General features: G+C 36.9%; 1 protein-coding gene across 3 annotated transcripts in view; it reads left to right on the top strand.

The window, feature by feature from the left end:
• The window catches only part of LARS2 (leucyl-tRNA synthetase 2, mitochondrial), a 105,318-nt gene that overhangs the window by 4,081 nt on the left and 80,420 nt on the right, over positions 1-20,817 (top strand). For all 3 annotated transcript variants that reach the window (XM_075125681.1, XM_048838846.2, XM_048838845.2), the window contains 2 exons: positions 3,734-3,862; positions 17,683-17,774. In XM_075125681.1, the coding sequence (XP_074981782.1) occupies positions 3,734-3,862; positions 17,683-17,774 (221 nt within the window). The remainder of the gene's footprint in view (positions 1-3,733; positions 3,863-17,682; positions 17,775-20,817) is intronic.

The raw sequence follows: 20,817 nt of genomic DNA on the forward strand, positions 1-20,817 counted from the left end.
TTATCCCCTACTTAGCAAAAATATATCCTGTAATGTACTATTTGAAAAAGTTATAATAAGAAAAGTGAATCAGGACACAATATGGTTAACAACAGACAAAAGAATTTTTAAACGTATGGCTCCATTTTAATAGTTTTCTTCTAAATAAAATAGTCACTGGCAGTAAAACGAAAATATTTGTTTGGGTTTTTTTTAAATATTACTTTCATGCTAGTAGCAATAAAAACTTCCTGTGGTGCGGTATAGTGGAAGCGATAGCATACCAACAGATAAATACCAATAGACCACTCTCAAAAGAAAACCGGATGTCTTAAAATGACCATTGAGAACACAGCTTTCCTGGTTATGGACAAGGAAATGCAATAAATTTGGTGATTCGTACAACAAATCTCTTTCCCCAACTTCTAAAAAAAATAGTTACTCATTCTATAAGTCTAAATATGTGTATTCAGACTATTCATGTTCAGATCTATTTCAATCATTCTAGGCTTTATGAAGTTAGTTTTTCATCACTTCTAGGATTAGTTTTACAGAGGAGCGGTGAGTGATATCTGTAAAGTAGTAAAGCTAATGAGAATAAGAGGTGATTGTGAAAAGAGAGTTGTGTAGCTTGTAATTCACACACTGATCAAAAAAGCCCCTTTGGATTTTTTTTTGGGGGGGAGGGGGAACTTCTCAGTATCATAAAGATGCCAATAAAGTGGAGGAAAATCTGAGAAAAGCAACAAAAGTAATTACAGGTTTTGGAGAATTTGTATGAGGAAAGATTAAAAACTAAGGCTCGATGCTATAATCCGAGAACATAAGTGTAGGAGTCCTCCCACGCAAATGGGACTTTCATTGACTTTAGAGGGACTCTACTGAGGTACAGGGGTTCATCCATGGTGATCGGATTTCTAGGTTAGGACTTAAATATCTACACACTGGTAAAATGATGACTAAGGCCTTGATTCTTGTAATTCCTACAACGTGCTTAATTTTATATACACAAGTAGTTCTGGTAATTTCACTGGGACTACTCACATACATAAAGGTGTGGGCGTGTGCATGTATAAGTGTTGCTGGATTGGGGCTGAAAGGTGACTATGGTAACTGAATGCAACAGTTAGAAGATCGCAAACACTAAGAATATGTCTATGCTTAAAACGCCACAGTAGTGCTTCAGTGTAGACACTTGCTACAGTGAAGGGAGCAATTCTGTTGTCACTGTAGTTAATCCACCTCCCTGAGAGGCAGTAGCTAGGTTGACAGAAGAATTGTCGATCTAGTGCTGTCTACGCCAGGGGTTAGGTCTGCATAGTTGTGTCACTCGGGTGTGGCATTTTCACACCGAGAGATGTAGCTATGTCAATGTAAGTTTTCAGTGTAGAACAGCGCTAAACAGAGAGAGCAATTGCTTAGGGTGGTACTAATACAAGGTAAAATCAAATGAGTTATATTTTAGGCTGACTGTGAGAGAGGTTTTCTTACAAGTAGTATCTATTCTGCTGTGAAATAGTCTCCCAAAGGAAAGGGCGGAAACTTCCATTGTTTGAGATTTTTTTTTAAACTGGTTTGGACAAAGCATGAAAAAAACTACTGGTAAGAACCAATCCTAGATTGTGAGCAGAATGGTTTCGGTGATGTAAAGCTAAGATCCTATTTTCCATAGCTCTGTGATTGGGAAGTACCTGAGGGTCTCACCGATGAGGGAGCCATTTTTAAAGTAAATCATTTTCCCCTGAATTCTTAAAAAAAAAATTAACAAAAAATGAAAAAAGCCCTTTGAGGTTGTAAACTTTGTAAGGAATCAGTTTTCAAACGGCAGTTTGGCTTCACTGACCAACTGCTAAATCTGTTGTCCCACTAATGTGGCATGATACATTTATATTTAGGGAAGCTTGTTTTTCTAAAATTGAAAGCATTCCAGAAACAATGAATGTCTTAAAAAAAAAAATCCTCCCCACACTGTGAAGATCTTTGAAAAACAGTTTTAGTATATACTCTGTCTCTAATACAATTCCATGTTTCTTTTTCACTCTTATCTATGTTCAGTCACATACCTATAAAATCTCATTCTTCCTTCTCATTTGCTTCTCTTTTCCCCATACCTGTCCTTCCTCGGGCAGAAAATAGAAGTCATTATATTGTCACAAAGATAGAGAGGTGACCTGACTTGCGTGGAGAAGGAAAATAAGATGAGAATTGCATGTGCGTGCCAGGGAAAGAATTGGTTTAAATGCATACCTTTTTAGTATGAGTCCACAATCTAGAAAGCATACATAAATATGCAAAACTCATAGGATTATTTTTTAATATTTTTGTTCCATTCCTGGTGTTAATGTGACATTTAATAAAATCCAGTGTTAAGGTGCTAGTTCTCTAGTACCCCAGTAAACCATTTTGATTCTCTTTAGTTTTGCTGTTTACTGGAGAAACAAAAAGGAAAATCTGTAGGGGAAAATATTTTTAGAAGAAAGTGTTTATTAAGTAGGAATACAAAGTAATATTCATAGTACAATAGAACCTCAGAGTTGTGAACATCAGAGTTACAAACTGACCGGTCCACCATACACCTCATTTGGAACTGGAAGTATGCAATTAGGCAGCAGCAGAGACACCCCTCCCCCCCTCCCCCCCCAAAAGGCAAATATAGTACAGTACTATGTTAAACATAAACTACTATAAAAAAGGGAAAGCAGCGTTTTTCTTCTGCATAGTAAAGTTTCAAAGCTGTATTAAGTCACTGTTAAGTTAAAAACTTTTGAAAGAACAACCATAACATTTTGTTCAGAGTGACAAATATTTCAGACTTATGAACAACCTCATTCCCGAGGTGTTTGTAACTCCGAGATTCTACTCTATTTTTTAAAAGCTATCATAGTATTTTTGTAACACCAGCATGTAAAGAATAATGGACCAGCATGTAAATTGTTGAGCAGTGGATATAATCATCTGTATAGTGACCAAAATAAGATTGTGAACAATTTATAGGGAAGATTAAAGTTACAAATAAAAAATCATAATGATACAAATATTACTTTATTAAAAATTTTAGAATTTAAGTATTTTCACCCACTGTTCACTATTTAGGCTGCCTTTTTGTATTTTTAGCTTTTGCAGAAGGAATATAGTAATCAATTTCACTTTAGTTTGTAGTCAGTTTTTAGTCACCTTATCTTTTCACTTTCTCATGCAGTAGCTCAGTGCTTTAGTAATTGGGTTGTAGACACTCTAGAGGAATGTTCATTTGCTTTTAAAAACTGTTTAAAAAAAAATTAAAACACTTCTGTTACTGTAGGTTTGGATTTTTATGAAACCTAAAATCTGGGGCAGTTTTGACTTGACCATTTTAAAATATAGCACAAATTACAATTTTAAATGAACAGCCATATATTTCCCCCCCCCTTTTGTTATCTTGTAAAATAATCTTTTGTAAAAACAGGTATACACAAAATCCCCATGAATGTTTGCAGTTAACTTCTGAGATGAAACACTAGGTTCCAAATTCTCTGTTAATATAAATTGATACAACCCAATTGAAGTTTGGAGACCTGCCAGTTTATAACACCAGCAAACTTAACTTGGATATTTTTGATTCAAACCCTATTTTTGCCCTGCTGTAACATGACTTTGTTTTGCTTAATAGGAGTTTTAGAGACTGTGTAGCTTATAAAGTGCATATTGATATTTTTTTTTTTTTTCAAAATTAAATGCTAACCTACTTGGGTTTAACTTTTTTTATTCTTCCTAGAAATCAAGACAAAAGTTCTACGTACTTTCAATGTTCCCATACCCTTCTGGAAAGCTGCACATGGGCCATGTTCGTGTCTATACCATCAGTGACACAATAGCACGGTTCCAGAAAATGAGAGGGATGCAGGTAATGAAAGATTTGCAATACAGTAGAATCCCCGAGTTATGAGCAGCTTGGGAATGAAGGTTGTCCGTAACTCTGAAATGTTCGTAACTGAACAAAACATTATGGTTGTTCTTTCAAGAGTTTACAACTGAACAGTGACTTAATACAGCTTTGAAGCTTTACTATGCAGAAGAAAAATGCTGTTTTTTAACCTCTTAATTTAAATGAAACCAGCATAGAAACAGTTTCCTTACCTTGTCAAAATCTTTTTTAAACTTTCCCTGTATTTTTTTTTAGTAATTGATGTTTAACACAGTACTGTACTGTATTTGCTTTTTTGTTGTTGTCTTTGCTGCTGCCTGATTGCGTACTTATGGTTCCAAATGAGGTGTATAGTTGACCGATAAGTTTGTAACTCTAGTCTTCATAACTCTGGGGTTCTACTGTAATTCATAGGCTCAGGAGCACACCCAGTCATATTTATAAATGTATGGCAAGTGCTGTTCAGTTCTTAACTGCACCCAAAATTTCAGGCCCAGAGAACACACCAATAGAGAACACTACTGTTGCTGACTGTTAAAGTGCTCTTTCAAAGCCTCTGGCAACTACATAGCTCCACACTGGGCTCTATTAATGGCATTCGTGCCTGGCTGTTCAAACTCAGGAGACAGCTTTCCACCTTCGCCCTTCATCCTTGTGACAGCTTGTACTCCTTTGTCTCTCAGATATTGTGCAGGACACAACAGGGAGCTATAACCATAACAATATTTTTCTCACTGAGATCCAGTCTAGTGAGTAAACACCACCACCATCTCTTCAATCTACCAAAAGTCATTCTGCACTTGCTGAGCTGGTAGTTGAATTTCGGAGCTATCTAGTGGCTGGTGTATGGCTTCATTAGCCAGGGGAGCAAGGGGCAGGCTCGGTCAATATTGGCATTTCAGTATCACCAGTGGTAATTCACCAACTGGGAAAGACTGTTCCCTGCTTATAGCTCTCTGAACAGTCCTGAGTTCTTAAAAATGTGAGTGTCACATGCATCTTCTCTGATCAGTCCATGTTGATAACACTGAAGTGTGCTAATTGATCCACCAGTGCTTGCATAACCTTAGAAAAATAGTCTTTTTCTGTACTCTGTGTCAGGGTGGGCTGGTGTCAAAATAGGAATATGCATGCTGTCTATTGCCTCAGCACAGTTTGGGAACCCCATTGCTGCAAATCCATGCACTATGTCCTGCACTTTGCCAAGTGTCACAGTCTTCAGTAGCAGGAAATGATTCATGGCTCTATTTCCTTGGCAATGGTCCCCACTGTAGATTTTCCAACCCCAAAACGATTTCCCACTGACCAGTAGCAATCTGGAATTGCAAGTTTCCTTAGTGTGATCACGAGTCGCTTCTCCACTGTCAATGCAACTCTCATTCTGGTGTCCTTGTTCTGGAGAGCTGGGGCAAACTCATCACTCAGATCCAGGAATGTGGCCTTTCGCATCTGAAAGTTCTGCAGCCACTGATCATCCCAAACCTGCGTTATGATATGATCCCAGTAGTCAGTGCTCATTTCTCGGGCCCAGAAGCAGTGCTCCATCACCCGCAGCTGCTCCATGAACACCAATAACTTTGAGTTGTTTTTTGCTACATCCCTTAACAAACTGTCCTAAAAGAAACCATCAAGTCCCCCATTGTTGTGGTACTTCCTGTGGGTCTGTCCGTACAGAATAATTATGTGTCCTGTATGTGCAGTGTTCATGAGAATAGTGCAGAGCTCTGCAGGCTCCATGCGTCTGTCAGAGATGGTGGACAGCAACAAGTGCCACATGAGTTTGTGGGATTTTTTTTTTAAAAATGCATGAAAATTATGGGATACGGATGGCGTTTTGGGATGGAGAAAGTTGTGTGCTGTGCACTTCACCTCCTAGGTCTCAGAAATCCTTGGATGAGTCATTTCTACTCCACAACAGGTGAAAATTTCCCAAAAGGCATTGCACTGGATGGTGGCATGTGGCACTTGAAATATTTACTTATGGTATACTGCACTTTGTATTGACACGAGCACCCCATGTGATTGTACACAGCTCTGATGCAAGCAGCCACAAGTATTCATATGCCTGAGCAATATACAAACTTTGGTGGTAGAAGATGAAGTAACTTGCATCAACCAAAGTTTGTAGTGTAGGCATGGTCTGAGGTTACCTCATTTACATTACAAAAGCTGGTCTTTATTTCTGAGGTTGCCTCACTTCATTGTCTGAGGAGTTCTGAAAGGCTTTCCTCCCAACCAGTTTTCATATGCGATAAAAGTTTCAGGCCTTGCCTTTCAACTTCTTTTTACCTTTAACGTGAGAAAAGACTTTGTGAACTGTATTAGAAGCAGGAGTTGCAGAACACTCTGAATTTCCTGTGGATCTATAAATAGGCATATCTTTTCCTTTGTGTTAACCTGCTTGAACACCTATTTATGACTAATGATGGGCAGCCAAAGAATTCAGCCTTCACATGCCATAACAGACATAAACAGTCTCTCAAATGATTTTCATTGTGTGTCAAATTCAGAGCTGTTGTGTCATGATGAACGTTTACATGAAAAGATAAGTTCTGAAGTCTTTCTGAAGCTACTAGCCTTGCTAATTCCTACAGTGTAGGAATCAATACTTTTACTCTTGAATTTCTCTTTCAGATTAATTTCTGAATCCTTGTCTGATTTTTCAAGAGGGTGTCTCAGCTTCTAAACTTCTACAGATTTGCTCTGTATGATGATTACAACAGACAAGGGGTTGGGGGCTTTATTACATGTGGAATTTGGAAACCGCAAGAAAAATAGCTTCATTTCCTTACCTGACTGGATTTTACTGAATATGCAGTAAATGAATGACCATTTTTTTAAAATAACAAACCAAAATATATCTTTGAATGTATGAATTGGAAAGATTTTTTTTGTACTTTATACAGTGAGAAAGTAAGTTTGGGTTTTGCAGGACTATACATTCTTAAATTTCTTATTTTCCAGATAGAAATTCATAATTTTGATATTCAAAGCATGTCTTATTTTGAAATGTTTTTCTTGGTGCAAATTTTAAAGTTAGAGAGTAATGCCATTTATACTTGGTTGCTTTCCTTAAGAAATGGATAATCTTTGAAACAATGTCACATTTAAGGATTCTGCATAAAGATGTAAAACTATTCTCTTCTGTCTGATCCTGTCAGACAAGTCAGATAGGTCCCACTTGCTCTAACCCAGAATATAAATCAGATGAGTCTCTTTCTTAGGTAATAGGGGACTTGGCGGAGTGCCAGTGTGGTTTACAGTGAGAAATCCTAGACCTGGCCATGCTTGGGGAGAAGCTGAGACTGAGATTTATGTTTAACTTTTCAATAAAGGAAAACTCAAAAAAAGGCACTTAGTTTGGACATTATATTGAGTTAAGAGCAGGGTGGGAATGCTGCTTGCTTATATAGGCATTATCTACAGGAGAAAATTTTATTAATTTAGATAAATTGGTTTTATATTGATTTAGCTTAAGTGGACTTAAGTTAGCTCAATATGATGCTTAAATAAGAACGAGTGTCTACACAAGGGAATTACATGTATTTAACTAAATTAGTTACTAAACCAATTTATGTAAATAAATCTGTATAATTTGCTCAGGTAGGTGGTAGGCTGGTATCTCTATGGGGACAGAGTTAAGCAGTTTGGGTACTATTTTGGATAAGTGCGACTTCAGTGTTTCATCTTTCCAGATTTCCAAAGTTTGATTTTTTTTAATTTAAACGCTAATGTAAACCAGTAATATTTGCCTGAAACCTTAATTTCATCTTAACAAAAATTTGGGGGTGGGGCTTGGTGGGGAATGTGTATTTGCTGCTCTTTCTTTCTCTGTTGCTTTGGGATTTCACTTTATCATAGAGCACCAGGTGGTGCAAATGACGTGTCGCACTTAATATGAACAAGCAGGCAGGAGGGCTTCACTAGCAACAGTCTTGTCCAATTGCAGTATAGTAACACTAGCAACACTAAAAACTAACTTCCATATGTTTTTTCCAAGTGTAAGTATAATGTCATATGAATATATAGTCACATTTGAATATATGGATGAATGATGTAATAACAAGGCTTCGCTATATTACTTATCAAAAAGTATTTTTGTAATGTATGGAGAGTCATTTGTGAGACCTGCAGAGACAAATCATCAGCTTGTGTAAACTGGCATAACCCTATTGAAGTCCATTTTATGTCTCCTGAGCATCTGGCCCACGATCCATCGAGAATGGCTCCACTTATCCACAGTTCTCTCACTGGACTGAATGTAAACCTAAAGCCCTGTCATGCACCTGGAATAGGTTGTTGAATAAATGACTTCTAGTGTAACATATCTGTTGAAAGGACAAGTTGTTTATGTTTTAATGATTGAAGACAAAATTTGAAGACAAAAATCTTAGCGCAAACACCACAAACTATACTGTTTCCAAAAACGTGTGCTTAAGTAATAATACTGATGTTTCCTAGGTACAAGTACAGTTAAAACAGATCTTCAGATATGTAGTGTTAATTACAAATCTTGTTACAAAACTTAATTTAAAAATATGCTATGGAAAATCAGTTTGTAGATTTAACTTACAAGAAAAACACTCCCTAAATAAACTAACTTCAAACCAAAATAAATCTTAAGTTACTGCTTTATCTTCATGTCTCCCTGAATTTACACATACTCTTATGTAAGTTCAAAGAGAAAAGCTTTGTGGCAACCTATGACATTTTCTTTTCTGTATTTTTTAAAATATTTTTTTCTTTATTTTGAGGGTGATGAGTCCTTTACAAACCCTAGAAATATGCCTGACATTTTTTTCAAAGTCATCCAACCTGCCTCCATTTGAGGAAAAAAATTCTGTTGCACCATGCTATAGTTATTAATGCGATTTAAATCATGGAATAAGCATATCTGCATTTGTCACCATGACAATTTATACTGGTGCACTTCAGTTCTGATCATCATTAGCTTTTACTTCTACTAGCTTCTCCTGAGGGAATGTTGCCCATTTTGTTAAATTGTTAGATGGTTCATGTGTTTCAGATTAAATTTATAGCACCGTGTATATCTCTGTGAACTGAGTCAAATTTGAATCCAGTTTTCCAAAGGCAGATAACTAAGATGTTAATTAGCTGGCTGACTCGCAAGAAATCGTTGGAGATGCAATTAAACATAAGAACATAAAAGATTAAGGATGTGAGACCTCATTGTGTTGTCTAAGCAGTTTTGGTTGTGTGTGGACATAGCATAAGGCACAGAATAATTTTGCATTTTTTATTTCTTTTGAGAACAAGAATAGAAATAAATTAGAGCATTACATAAGCAGAGTTGTTATGATGATAGAAGTCTGTGGGTTGATTTTTTTTTTTAATTGGGCAGTAGATTAGCAGAATGTTAATAGGAAGCACTCTGTTGCAGAGAATTATTGAAATAGTGCTGCTTGCTAGATTGTATATAGTAGTCAAATATTCACAATTTTAATGTTTCCAGTTGTTCCTTGCCTGCCTGACTTTTAGCTGTTACATATCAGTTTCTATTACCTGGTAAATTTAAAAGGCACTTTGGGAACATGCTCAGAAGGCAAGCTTGTTTTTAAAATTTCATTCTCTCCCTAATGTGTAGGTAAACAGAGGAATATAGGATTTGTCATAACCTACCAGACCACTGGTCCTTCAAATTCTTTATCGCTTAAACAAGACCCTTTGTTTTTGCTTGATGATGTCTTCTCCTTCCAGCTTTAAAATAAATAAAACCAATATATAAAGTTTATTAAATGGGTGTATTTTTTGGCACTCATTGTAGAGTCTGAGCACTTTAAGAAATTTCAGTCTTCATAATGGAATGCAGCACACCATGAAAGAGATATTACAGTTCTGTGACACACTATTCCTTATATAACAAAGACTCCAAAAATGCAAACAAGCTCTTTGTTTCCTTTTAGCAATTAAGCAAAGGTCTTTCAATTGCTTTTCATGCCTTCTCTAGTCAGATTGATAGAGATATAGAGTTGAATATTATCAGCATGTTGTTAATCTTGTGTCATGTAGCACTACTTGATCTCACCCAGCAGTCTCGCACATACATGGAATAAGGTGTCTGACAAGGCAGAACATAAAGAGATTGCACAGTTGAAAACCTTCTGAGAGAAGGGGTTTGAGATCTCTCTGAGAGGAATGGAGGGAACTATCTTAAATCTTCCTCTTCCAGTTCTGTAGTCATGTTAACAGGGCCTCTTGGCTAACAATGACAAGTCACTGAGCATCTGACTTCTGTCCATTGTCGTGACAACATGGACCACATCAAGAGACTAGCACAGTTGCTCTGCCATGACCTAATGTTAAGCTTGATTCTTTGGAATCTAAAATCTTTCAAGATATCACTTTTTCTTGGAGTTGGCCCAACTGCACCCTTTTCAGGGATCTTTTCTAGAAAGAAGAGGCTAGAGACTGTGTGGGGTAATAGTCAAGAACACAGTATGAAGTAACCATTTTATTGTTGTAACTTCATGGGCCTCATATAAAATATCAAATGCACATTGCAAAATACAAGTCTCTAAATAGCTGTTGCTTCCTAATAATATGAGTAGTTTTTGGCCACAAGCTTGTTGTGCTTGCCCTTCTCTATATGATCTCACCCGCTGTTTGTTAGGTTAAAACCTCTGCTGAGGGAATGTGGAACAAAAGGAGCAAAGGGGTGTACTTATTTGGTTAAGAGCTTTATTCCGTTCCTGATGATGCTCCCTCAGAACTAACTTATTTCTGTCTCTAAATGTCCTTTCTGCTGACTCTCTCACCATCAGATTAATAAGTGTTAGGCATCCTGAGACTTACAGAGAAGAGCGTGAGCTAGGAGAGGGGTCCGTTATTTGTTTTGTCTTTACCTTGTGGGTAAGGGAACAACTATCATCTGTGCTGAGAAGCCTTGTTAGGATGTCCAAGTGAGCAGAGTTGGTCTGTTGGTTGTATAACCACAAGAAGTAGTGACCTTTGTCTTAAGTCAATGTCAAGTCAAAATATAAGAAAGTGATTGACTTTCTTGCATTTCATTCGTTCATCTGTAATGCTGGGGGAAATAGTGTGTTTTCTGATGGTGCCTGAATCACTGCCTGTACCTAAGGAACTGATTTGCATACACATATGTCTTATAAACTGTTTTCTTCCTGTCCTTGTTTCTTTGTTTTCCTTGTATTCTTTTCAGTATTATTTGAATTTGATGTATCTTCTAATATAAAGTAATGTGTGTATTTCATGCATTCTTCCCTGATTTCTACCCTGTATTTCAGTACTATAGAAATCATACTCAGATGAATAGGCATCTTTCTATTGTGCTTTGTCCATGTTAACTTAGTAGACCTTAAGTATAGTATTGAGAGCTGTGTGGGGACTACTGCATTTTGTCTGTAGATTCATATTCTTAAATCTGGTCAGAAGAAACAGACATATTACCCTTTAGACAATTGCATTTCACAAACCTTTCAAATCCATTCTCACTATAGAGGTAGAAGAGACAGTGAACTTGAAATTATTTTCTCTAATATATTGTGTGCGCTACATTAGTCTCTATGGCAACTACATAGATACATCTATTCTGGAGTTAGACTTGTGGATATTTTTAATGTCTATTTAAACTAAGGTTCCATTAGGAAATCTCAAATGTAAATATTTCTTCAGTCCTTTAATTTTAGGATCACCTTAGATAGCTGTTAGAGTAAAATATCTTTTGTTGGTGAAATTCTTAAATTGATTTCCTAATTAATAGACATTCCAGATGTTGATTAAAAAAAATCTATGTGAGGAGATATCAGTACTGTACCATCTTCAGAAAGGTAAATATTCCCCCCAAAGTTGATAGACTTATGTAGGAAGACACAGAGTACAGTGATTGCATGTTTGTTATTGTAATGAGAGAGACAAGGTGAGCGAGGTAATATCTATCATTGGACCAACTTCTGTTGGTGAAAAAGACAAGCTTTCAAACTACACAGAGTTCTTCAGTCCGAAAAAGGTAATTGGAATGTCATAGCTAAATACCAGGTGGAGCAGATGGTTAAGTATTAGGAGTAAATACATGTTGAAAGAGACCATTTAAGATGACGTGGGCAATTAGGACAAGCACAGGACAAGGAAGGGTTAGTGGGTTACAGATTGTTGTAATGAGTCATAACACCAGTATATCTGAGTCCATGATTTTTAGAGTCTAGCTGAGTTGTGAATTCAAGTTCCGTGTCTCATCTTTTGAGGGTGTTGTGCAGATTTCCTTTGAGGATGAGGACTGATAGGTCAGATATAGAGTGATTGCTTTATGAATTTCCACTGAATGTATCCGATGAAGTGAGCTGTAGCTCACGAAAGCTTATGCTCAAATAAATTTGTTAGTCTCTAAGGTGCCACAAGTACTCCTTTTCTTTTTGCGAATACAGACTAACATGGCTGCTACTCTGAAACCTGCTTTGTGAAAAGAGTTCGCCCATGGGTAATAGCATGTTTTTGTCTTTTATCATGTTTCTGTGTGAGTTCATTCGAGAATGTAATGGTTGTCTAGTTTCACGCACATAGTTGTCATTGAGGCATTTGATGAGGCTTATCACATGTTGTGGTAGGTATGTATAGGACCCATGGATCTTGAAAGGTGTGTTGTTGTGAGGGGTATTGATCATTGTAGCAGTAGAGATATATCTGGTGGTTTTGCATCTGTTGTTGTTGCAAGGTCTGCTGCCGCTTTGAGTTGGTCTTCTGTTGGGAGCTTACTTCTGATGATGAGCTGGCAAGGCTGAGAGTTTGTTTAAAGGCCAAAAAATGGGGTTCAGGAAAGATTTCTTTCAGGATGTGATTCCCATCAAGTACGGCTTGTAATTGTTCAGTGATACCCTGTAGGGGTTCCGGTGTGGGGTGGTAGGTGAGGACTAGGTGTGTGTGGTCAGTGGTTTGGTTTTGTTTTTGTTTTCTGTGTTAAAGCCTATTCTTCCAGGTGGCTCATTGCATGATGCAATCTACTTTTCTGGTGGAATGTCCTTGTTCAATGAAGGCAGTTTTAAGTGTGCTGAATTATATATACTGGACTTTCTCCTTGGAGCATATTCTGTGGGATCTGAGTGCTGGGCTTTAGATAACAGGTTTCTTGGTATGTCTAGGATGGTTACTTGATCTGTGGAGATGAATGTGGGGATCTGTAAGTTTCTTGTATATAGTTGTATGTAGGGTTCCATTGTTGGAAGCTGATCATGCTGTCCAGGAAGTTGATGCTGGTGTGTGGGTACTCTAGAGAAAGTTCGATGAATGGGCGGTGAATGTTGAAGTGGTCAAATCTATGAGGGAGTTTAAATTGTCTGTCCGGAGGATGAAAATGTCATTAATATATCTCAGGTATATCATAGGTTTCCTGGCACATTTTTCCAGAAATTCTTCTCTTAAGGAGGCACATGAACAGGTTAGCATATTTGGGAGCCATCCTACTGCTCATGGCTGTTCTCATGGTTTGGACAAAGTGTTTGTTGTGAAATGTAAAGTTGTTATGGGTGAGGATGAAATGGATGAGTTTAGCGATGTTTGGGGTGGATATCTGAGTGTTCTCCGTTGTCTTGTTGATATATGAGACAGACAGCGATGCAGTCATGGTGAGGGATGTTGGTATATTTATTGTAATGGAAATGTAGGGTTATACTGTGGCTGTTAAGCAGATGTATAAGGAGGGGGTCCATGCTAGCTAGCTCGGCCAAACTGTTTCTGGGGCCACTGAGAAAAACACATGAAAGAACAATGGCTGTGACCCCCTTTTAATAGAATGTTGCACATGCTCCCTCTTCCTGCACTGGTCAGGAACATCACACAGCCGCTCTGGGGAGTCTAGCCAACAGAGGAGCTAAATTTTCCTGGTCCTTGCACTTGGGGATCATAAGCAAAGAGTGAAAGAGTCATTGTTCCCGCTCAGCTGCCCTTCCACATCCTTACAGAGCCAGATATAGATTGGCCCTTGAACCCAGAGCAATTATTCAGAAGTGTACTGTAGGCACATTTCTAGTTGTACAGAAAGATGGAGATTATAATGGGAGGTGGGAGAGAATTGTAGAATAAAATGCTATTTCACCAAATGTAACAGCTCTTTCCATTCCAAATCCCTCAACATTTAAACAACAGTCAGGAAGAACTGATGAGAGGATGCTTACCTTCAGTGTCCCATTTAAAAAAGAAACCCCATTAAAAACCATTTAACAGAATTTTTAGTTAAGCAAAATTTTAATTTAATCTATTTTATATCAGCCATTTTGATTTTTTGAATGGCCCCAGCATGCTTAAAGGGCTGTTGTTATGTGGTGTCGGCCCAAAATGTGTCTCAACATCAAATGATTGTAATCTCAGGGAAGTGGAGAATGTATTTTTGTTTCTGGATATGTTTAAAATAGGGCAGTCAAGCAACTTAAAAAAATTAATCATGCTGTTAAACAATAGAATACCATTTATTTTAAATGTTTTTGGGTGTTTACTACATTTTCAAATATATTAATTTCAATTACAACACAGAATACAAAGTGTACAATGCTCACTTTATATTTATTTTTGATTACAACTATTTGCACTGTGAAAAACAGAACAAAAAATGTTTCAGTTCACCTCATACAAGTACTGTAGTGCAATCTCTTGATCATGAAAGTTGAACTTACAAATGTAGAATTATGTACAAAAAAGCTGCATTCAAAAATAAAACAATGTAAAACGTGAGAGCCTACAAGTCCACTCAGTCCTACTTCTTGGTGAGCCAATCACTCAGACAAAAAAGGTTGGTTACAATTTTCAGGAGATAACGCCACCTGCTTCTTGTTTACAGTGTCACTTAAAAGTGAGAACAGGCGTTCGCATGGCACTGTTGTAGATGGCATTGCAAGATATTTACGTGCCAGATGCGCTAAAGATTCATATGTCCCTTCATGCTTCAACCGCCATTTCAGAGTACATGCTTCCATGCTGATGATGGGTTCTGATTGATAATGATCCAAAGCAGTGCGGACTGATGCCTGTTCATTTTCATCATCTGAGTCAAATGCCACCAGCAGAAGGTTAATTTTCTTTTTTTGGTGGTTTGGGTTCCATAGTTTCCGCATCAGAGTGTTGCTCTTTTCAGATTTCTAAAAGCATGCTCCACACCTCGTCCCTCTCAGATTTTGGACAGCATTTTCAGATTCTTAAACCTTGGGTCGAGTGCTATAGCTATTTTTAGAAATCTCACATCGGTACCTTCTTTGCGTTTTATGAAATCTGCAGTGTGTGTATTCTTAAAATGAGCAACATGTGCTGGGTCATCATCCGAAACTGCAAAAACAATGAAATATTTGCAGAATGCGGGTAAAACAGAGCAGGAGACATACTATTCTCCCCAAAGGAGTACAGTCACAAATTTAATTGATGGATTATTTTTTTAACAAGCATCATCAGCATGGAAGCATGTCTTCTGGAATGGTGGCCAAAGCATGAAGGGGCATATGAATGTTTAGCATATCTGGCATGTAAATACCTTGCAACACCAGCTACAAAAGTGCCATGCAAACGCCTGTTCTCACTTTCAGGTGACATTAAAAATAAGAAATAAGCAGCAGTATCTCCCGTAAATGTAAACAAACTTGTTTGTCTTAGCAATTGGCAGAATAAGAATAAGGACTGAGTGGACTTGTAGGCTCTAAAGTTTTACACTGTTTTGTTTTTTGAGTGGAGTTATGTAACCAAAAAAAGTCTGCATTTGTAAGTTACACTTTCACGATAAAGAAATTGCACTTCAGTATTTGTATGAGATGAATTGAAAAATACTATTTCTTTTGTTTATCATTTTTACAGTACATATATTATTAATAAAAATAATAATATAAAGTAAGCACTGTGCATTTTGTATTCTGTTTTGTAATTGAAATAAATATTGAAAATGTAGAAAAAAATCCACAAATATTTAATAAATTTCAATTGGTATTCTATTGTTATAAGTGCAATTAATCGTGATTAATTTTTTAATCACAGTTAATTTTTTTTGAGTTAATCGTGTGAGTTAACTGTGATTAATTGACAGCCCTAGTTTAAAAATCTGCTTGGTAACTGGAAAAGCTACAACAAAAAATACACTACCTATTGCTTTGTTAGTGCATTGTTTTTTGTGTAAATCTATGCTCTGGAACTCCCTGTGCTAGCTTGAGTCACAGTTAATGAACAAATATTCTTTCCAGAACTGAGCACTTTGCTTCTAATGTCTTTGATGGAGCTGGTGCACCAACAGAGGAATAAAATAGTGCAATATTAGTTTTTAATCAGTGTTTAAAACACAGAATGTTGGGGAGACAATATCCGTTAAATGTTGATGCTTATATAGAGAGGTGGTACTGCAGGCACTATATAAATATCTAAGGGAGGTGCTTTTTGTTTTTGTTTGTTTTGTATGTTTCAAATGGGAAAGAACCACAGTTGAAGTCAGGAGATCATTTTTTGTTCACGTGTTTGGTGGATTACGTCAAATTAAGCGTAAAAATAACTCAAAATAATAAGAAAAGGAGTGCTTGCACCTCAGAAATTAGTTATTTTTTCCGGGTAAAGGTATTAGCATTTGTCTTCATATTCAGCTTCTGATATTATCATTGCTAGGTTCCTGAGTCACTTCACTAGGCATTTACACTACTGGCTTGTTTGTTTAACTGTTCCTCCTTTTTTTACAGACTTCTAAAATAACACAGGGAGATTTTTACATAATGATTATTTTACATAATGATTATTACAGGGAGGTCAAATTTTATGTCTTGTAAACCTTTTAAATACTATTCTTATCATCTGCCGCTGCTAATCTTTTATATGTAATAGGTCATAATTACTGAATTTGGTAACATTTAAAATGGTAAGAAACTCTGTCTCTTTTACAAAGCACCTATCACTGTACTATCTAGACACATTTAACGGCAACATTACTGAGGTGTTAAGTTAAACCATTTTTACACTATTACCATATATTCAGGAAAAGAAAAATGCTGCTTGAATATACTGTGCTGCTGGCTTACTAATCAGTTAGTTATCAGTAGGAAAGCTATGTACAGGTTGCACCACTTTAAATCAATATTTTTGTTTCTGTAGTAAACCTTGGGTTTTGTTTTTTTTTTCAGTTGTCATTTAATTGTCATCTTTCTAAAATAATGTGTATAAAAATCTTCAGCCAAAATTCCCAAGATTGTTTTCACAAAATTTACTGAAAACTTTTTAGGGTCTCTGTGTTTTGTTTTGCCTGTATTATTTGGGGCTATTTGAAACTTTTCCCTTCCCCATTTCTCACTTTATCCAATTTTTTTACTTTGGTTTAACAGGCATGTTCCAGTTTGGATCTGACCTAGAGCTATGCAACAGGTTCTCAGATATGGGAATTTGTGTCCAAACGCACTTGTTCTTCATCTTTTCACCCTTTTCTAGCATAAAGATTTGTATTACAACAGCTTCTTCTGACTCGTAATGTCAGTTGCTTTGTGTTTTGGTATAGTTAGAACATTAGACAAATTACAGAGGGTTGATATTATCATTGTTAACCCATTATTGAAATAGTGACCGTGATGCACTATGTGAGTGATCTATAGATTAACTACTCCTACTGCATTCATGCTTCCTATGTCACCAAACAACAGCAGGCAAACATATTTCATATTTCCATTAAAGCTGAGCTAGTCCCAGTGGCCCTTTTTGGAGTGACTCAAATCAGGGAAAGCAAATGCTGAAGTGTGAAACAGTTCATTATTTTGAGCCCTGAAGATGTTACTAACTCCATTCCAGAGAGTGACAAAGGATAACATTTTTCATTTTTGTTACAGGTGATAAATCCGATGGGATGGGATGCATTTGGGTTACCTGCAGAAAATGCTGCAATTGAACATGGGCTGCACCCAGCAAACTGGACACACAGGTATTTTTTATTTACTTTATTTATACTGTGATTTTGATAAGTACCTAATGAACTGTAAGTTGGTTAAATTTTAAAAGCGAAAGTATATCACTGTGATTTTATAAATTCAAGATGTGATCTACTCCAGATTGCAAGTTGTAGAAGACATAGTAGTTGCATATTATAAATAGGACCCTACCAAATTCACCGTCCATTTTGGTCAATTTCACGGTCATAGGATTTTAAAAATCATAAATTTCATGATTTCACTTATTTAATTCTGAAATTTCACGGTGTTTTAATTGTAGGGGGTCCTGACTCAAAAAAGGAGTTATATGGGGGAGTTGCAAGGTTACTGTAGGGGGGATTGCAGTACTGCTACCCTTACTTCTTCAGTGCTGCTGGCAGCGGTGCTGCCTTCAGAGGTGGGCAGCTGGAGAGCTGGCCAGGAGCCCAGCTCTAAAGGCAGAGTCACTGCCAGCAGCAGTGCAGAAGCAAGGATGGCATGGTATGGTATTGCCACCCTTGCCTTCTGCACTGCTGTCTACAGAACTTGGTCTTTAGTAAGTAGCTGCCTCTCTCCAGCCACCCAGCTCTGAAGGCAGCGTAGAAGTAAGGGTGACAATACCACAACCCCCCTGCAATCCCTTTTGGGTCAGGACCCCCAATTTGAGAAATGCTAGTCTCCCCCCTGAAATCTGTATAATATGGGGTAAAAGCACACACAAGACCAAATTTCATGGGGGGAGACTATATTTCACGGTCTGTGATGCGTTTTTCATGGCCGTGAATTTGGTAGGGCCCTAATTATAAATGTGACATTTCCCAAACTCTGAAATCAGAGAGAGAGAAAAATAAATCCAAACCTGTTTATACTGGAGAAAAGTGTTGGTGTAGAGTACATAACTGAGGGAAGATGAGTTCTCTGGCTGGATTTGCTGACATTTTCACTATCAAATTGGGGTTGGAAGATGATTGGCCCTTTGTTTGGGCCTGACCTTGTGAAGTGACAAGCATCTATATTTCCTACTAAGTTCAGTGGGAGTTATGAATGTTCAGAACCTCTCAAAATTGGGTTCTCCTTCTCCCATTACTTATTGACTGTTAGTTTTAATAATACTGAGCGGAACTTTCTCTGACTAAATCAACATTAATTTTTGTAGATGATATGTCTACAGATCTCCTATCTGCAATTAATTTGTTTACCACCTAGAGGGTATGGTGGACTTGGCCATGTATTCATTTTCTACTTTGACCTATTCCCTTCTCTGAAAACCTCCTCTGCCCCGTACCTTTTCACTTGGACAGATACTGAAATTGTTTAATTCCTTACCCACTAAAATATTAGAGGAGGCAAGGAAGTCAAATTGATTTTGTTAGAAATAACTAATACTATGCATTGGTAATTTATGCTATTTGCCTTATATTTATTGCTTGCATTTTCTTTCTACATTGTCCGGAGGAGAATATAGAAGAAAACAAATTACCATCTAGCAAAACACTAGGAATTGGCTTTTGTTCTTTTTATTCTCCAGAGATGGAACAAACGAAGGCTTTATATGTAATGCATGGCAGACAGTCAATTATGTACTACATAAAGGTAGTTCAGAGGAAATTGTAGACTGCTGAACTCATAGAACCATTGCACATACACTTGGCTTTACTATATCTGCCCAGTGTGTCCCCTCTGGGAAAATGCATATCTATTATTACCGTAGATTACTTATTGTGTTATCTCTGAGGAAGCTGGGCAGTAAATTGGTGATCACCATCTTCTTCCCATCCCCTGCGCTAAACCTACTGTAGCCTGAATTCAAAGTAAGGCTGTCTAAGGTACTTACATGGCCCCCATCATGGTAGTATCTGAGTACCCACAATCTTTAATGTACAACACCCCTGTCGAGGTAGGGAAGTTATTATTATCCTCATTTTACAGATGGAGGACAGAGGCACAAAGAGGCTAAGTAATTTGCCCAACATCACCCAGGAAGTTTGTAGTGGATCAGAGAATTGAATCTGGGTCTCTTCTATTTTTGCTGCCCTCTTATTTTTAGATGTGCCTCTTCCCTAATAACCTAGCATGGGCAGTTTTTTGTTTTACTTTTCCTTTAAGAATAAACTGCTAATGAAGCTTTTTGTATTTATGTAGCTGAGTCCATAAATCTCAGGAAAAAAATACAGTTAAGCCTCTTGTAATAACATTAATTTGCCCACATTGTGTATACTATCTGTAAGCTATCTATACATTTAAAATAACTGCACATATTTGCATTTATTAGCTCAATGTGAGAGTCCTAGTATTGTTATGGAAGTCTTATCTTTAGCATTTCCTAGTTTATTTCCCCTTTCCCCTGGGGATATCAGGACTAAATAGGCAACTTTAACATTGCACTATCTAGTCTCTTTTTTTTATTTGTTCAAAAATAGATTTATTGCTTTTTTGACTTCCCTCACATCATATGCTAATAGTTTCTGATGATAAAGTAGTCAATCCCATAAATCTCTTTTATACTGAAACATGTGTGCTATTAACTTAATTAATATTTAAACACTCTAGGACTGTTATAACAGAACTGTTTTAAAGCAAATTAACAATTCATTGTTGAAACTGCTTACAGTAATACACTGAAACTAAAACCACATTTGTATTTCCTATTGTTTTTATTTGTACTACGTCATAAAACTACTAAATGTAGATAATTAAAAATGAACCTCAGTTAAGTTGTTTACTGTGTGTGTCTCTTTTCCTCTTTTAATAAACACAACAAACTAAGGCCAGGTCTACACTTTTGTATATAGGTCGGTTGTGGTGTAATTTTTTAATGACACTTTTATACTAGCAAATGCCCTGGTGTGACTGTCTCCCAATCCTAGGTGTACCCTAGCCACTGTCTGATCCTTTCTCTTTAACTAAACCAGAGTATTTCCTAACCAAAATAAAAAGTTAAAAATTTCCAAAATGTTAATTCTTACCTTTAATTTCCATAGAAATATAAACATTTATGAACATCCAATTATGTTCCACATTGTTATGCCATGTAGGAGGCGCATATTTGGGAATCCT

This window comes from Caretta caretta, chromosome 2, assembly GCF_965140235.1.
Source record: "Caretta caretta isolate rCarCar2 chromosome 2, rCarCar1.hap1, whole genome shotgun sequence".
Lineage (NCBI taxonomy): Eukaryota > Metazoa > Chordata > Testudines > Cheloniidae > Caretta > Caretta caretta.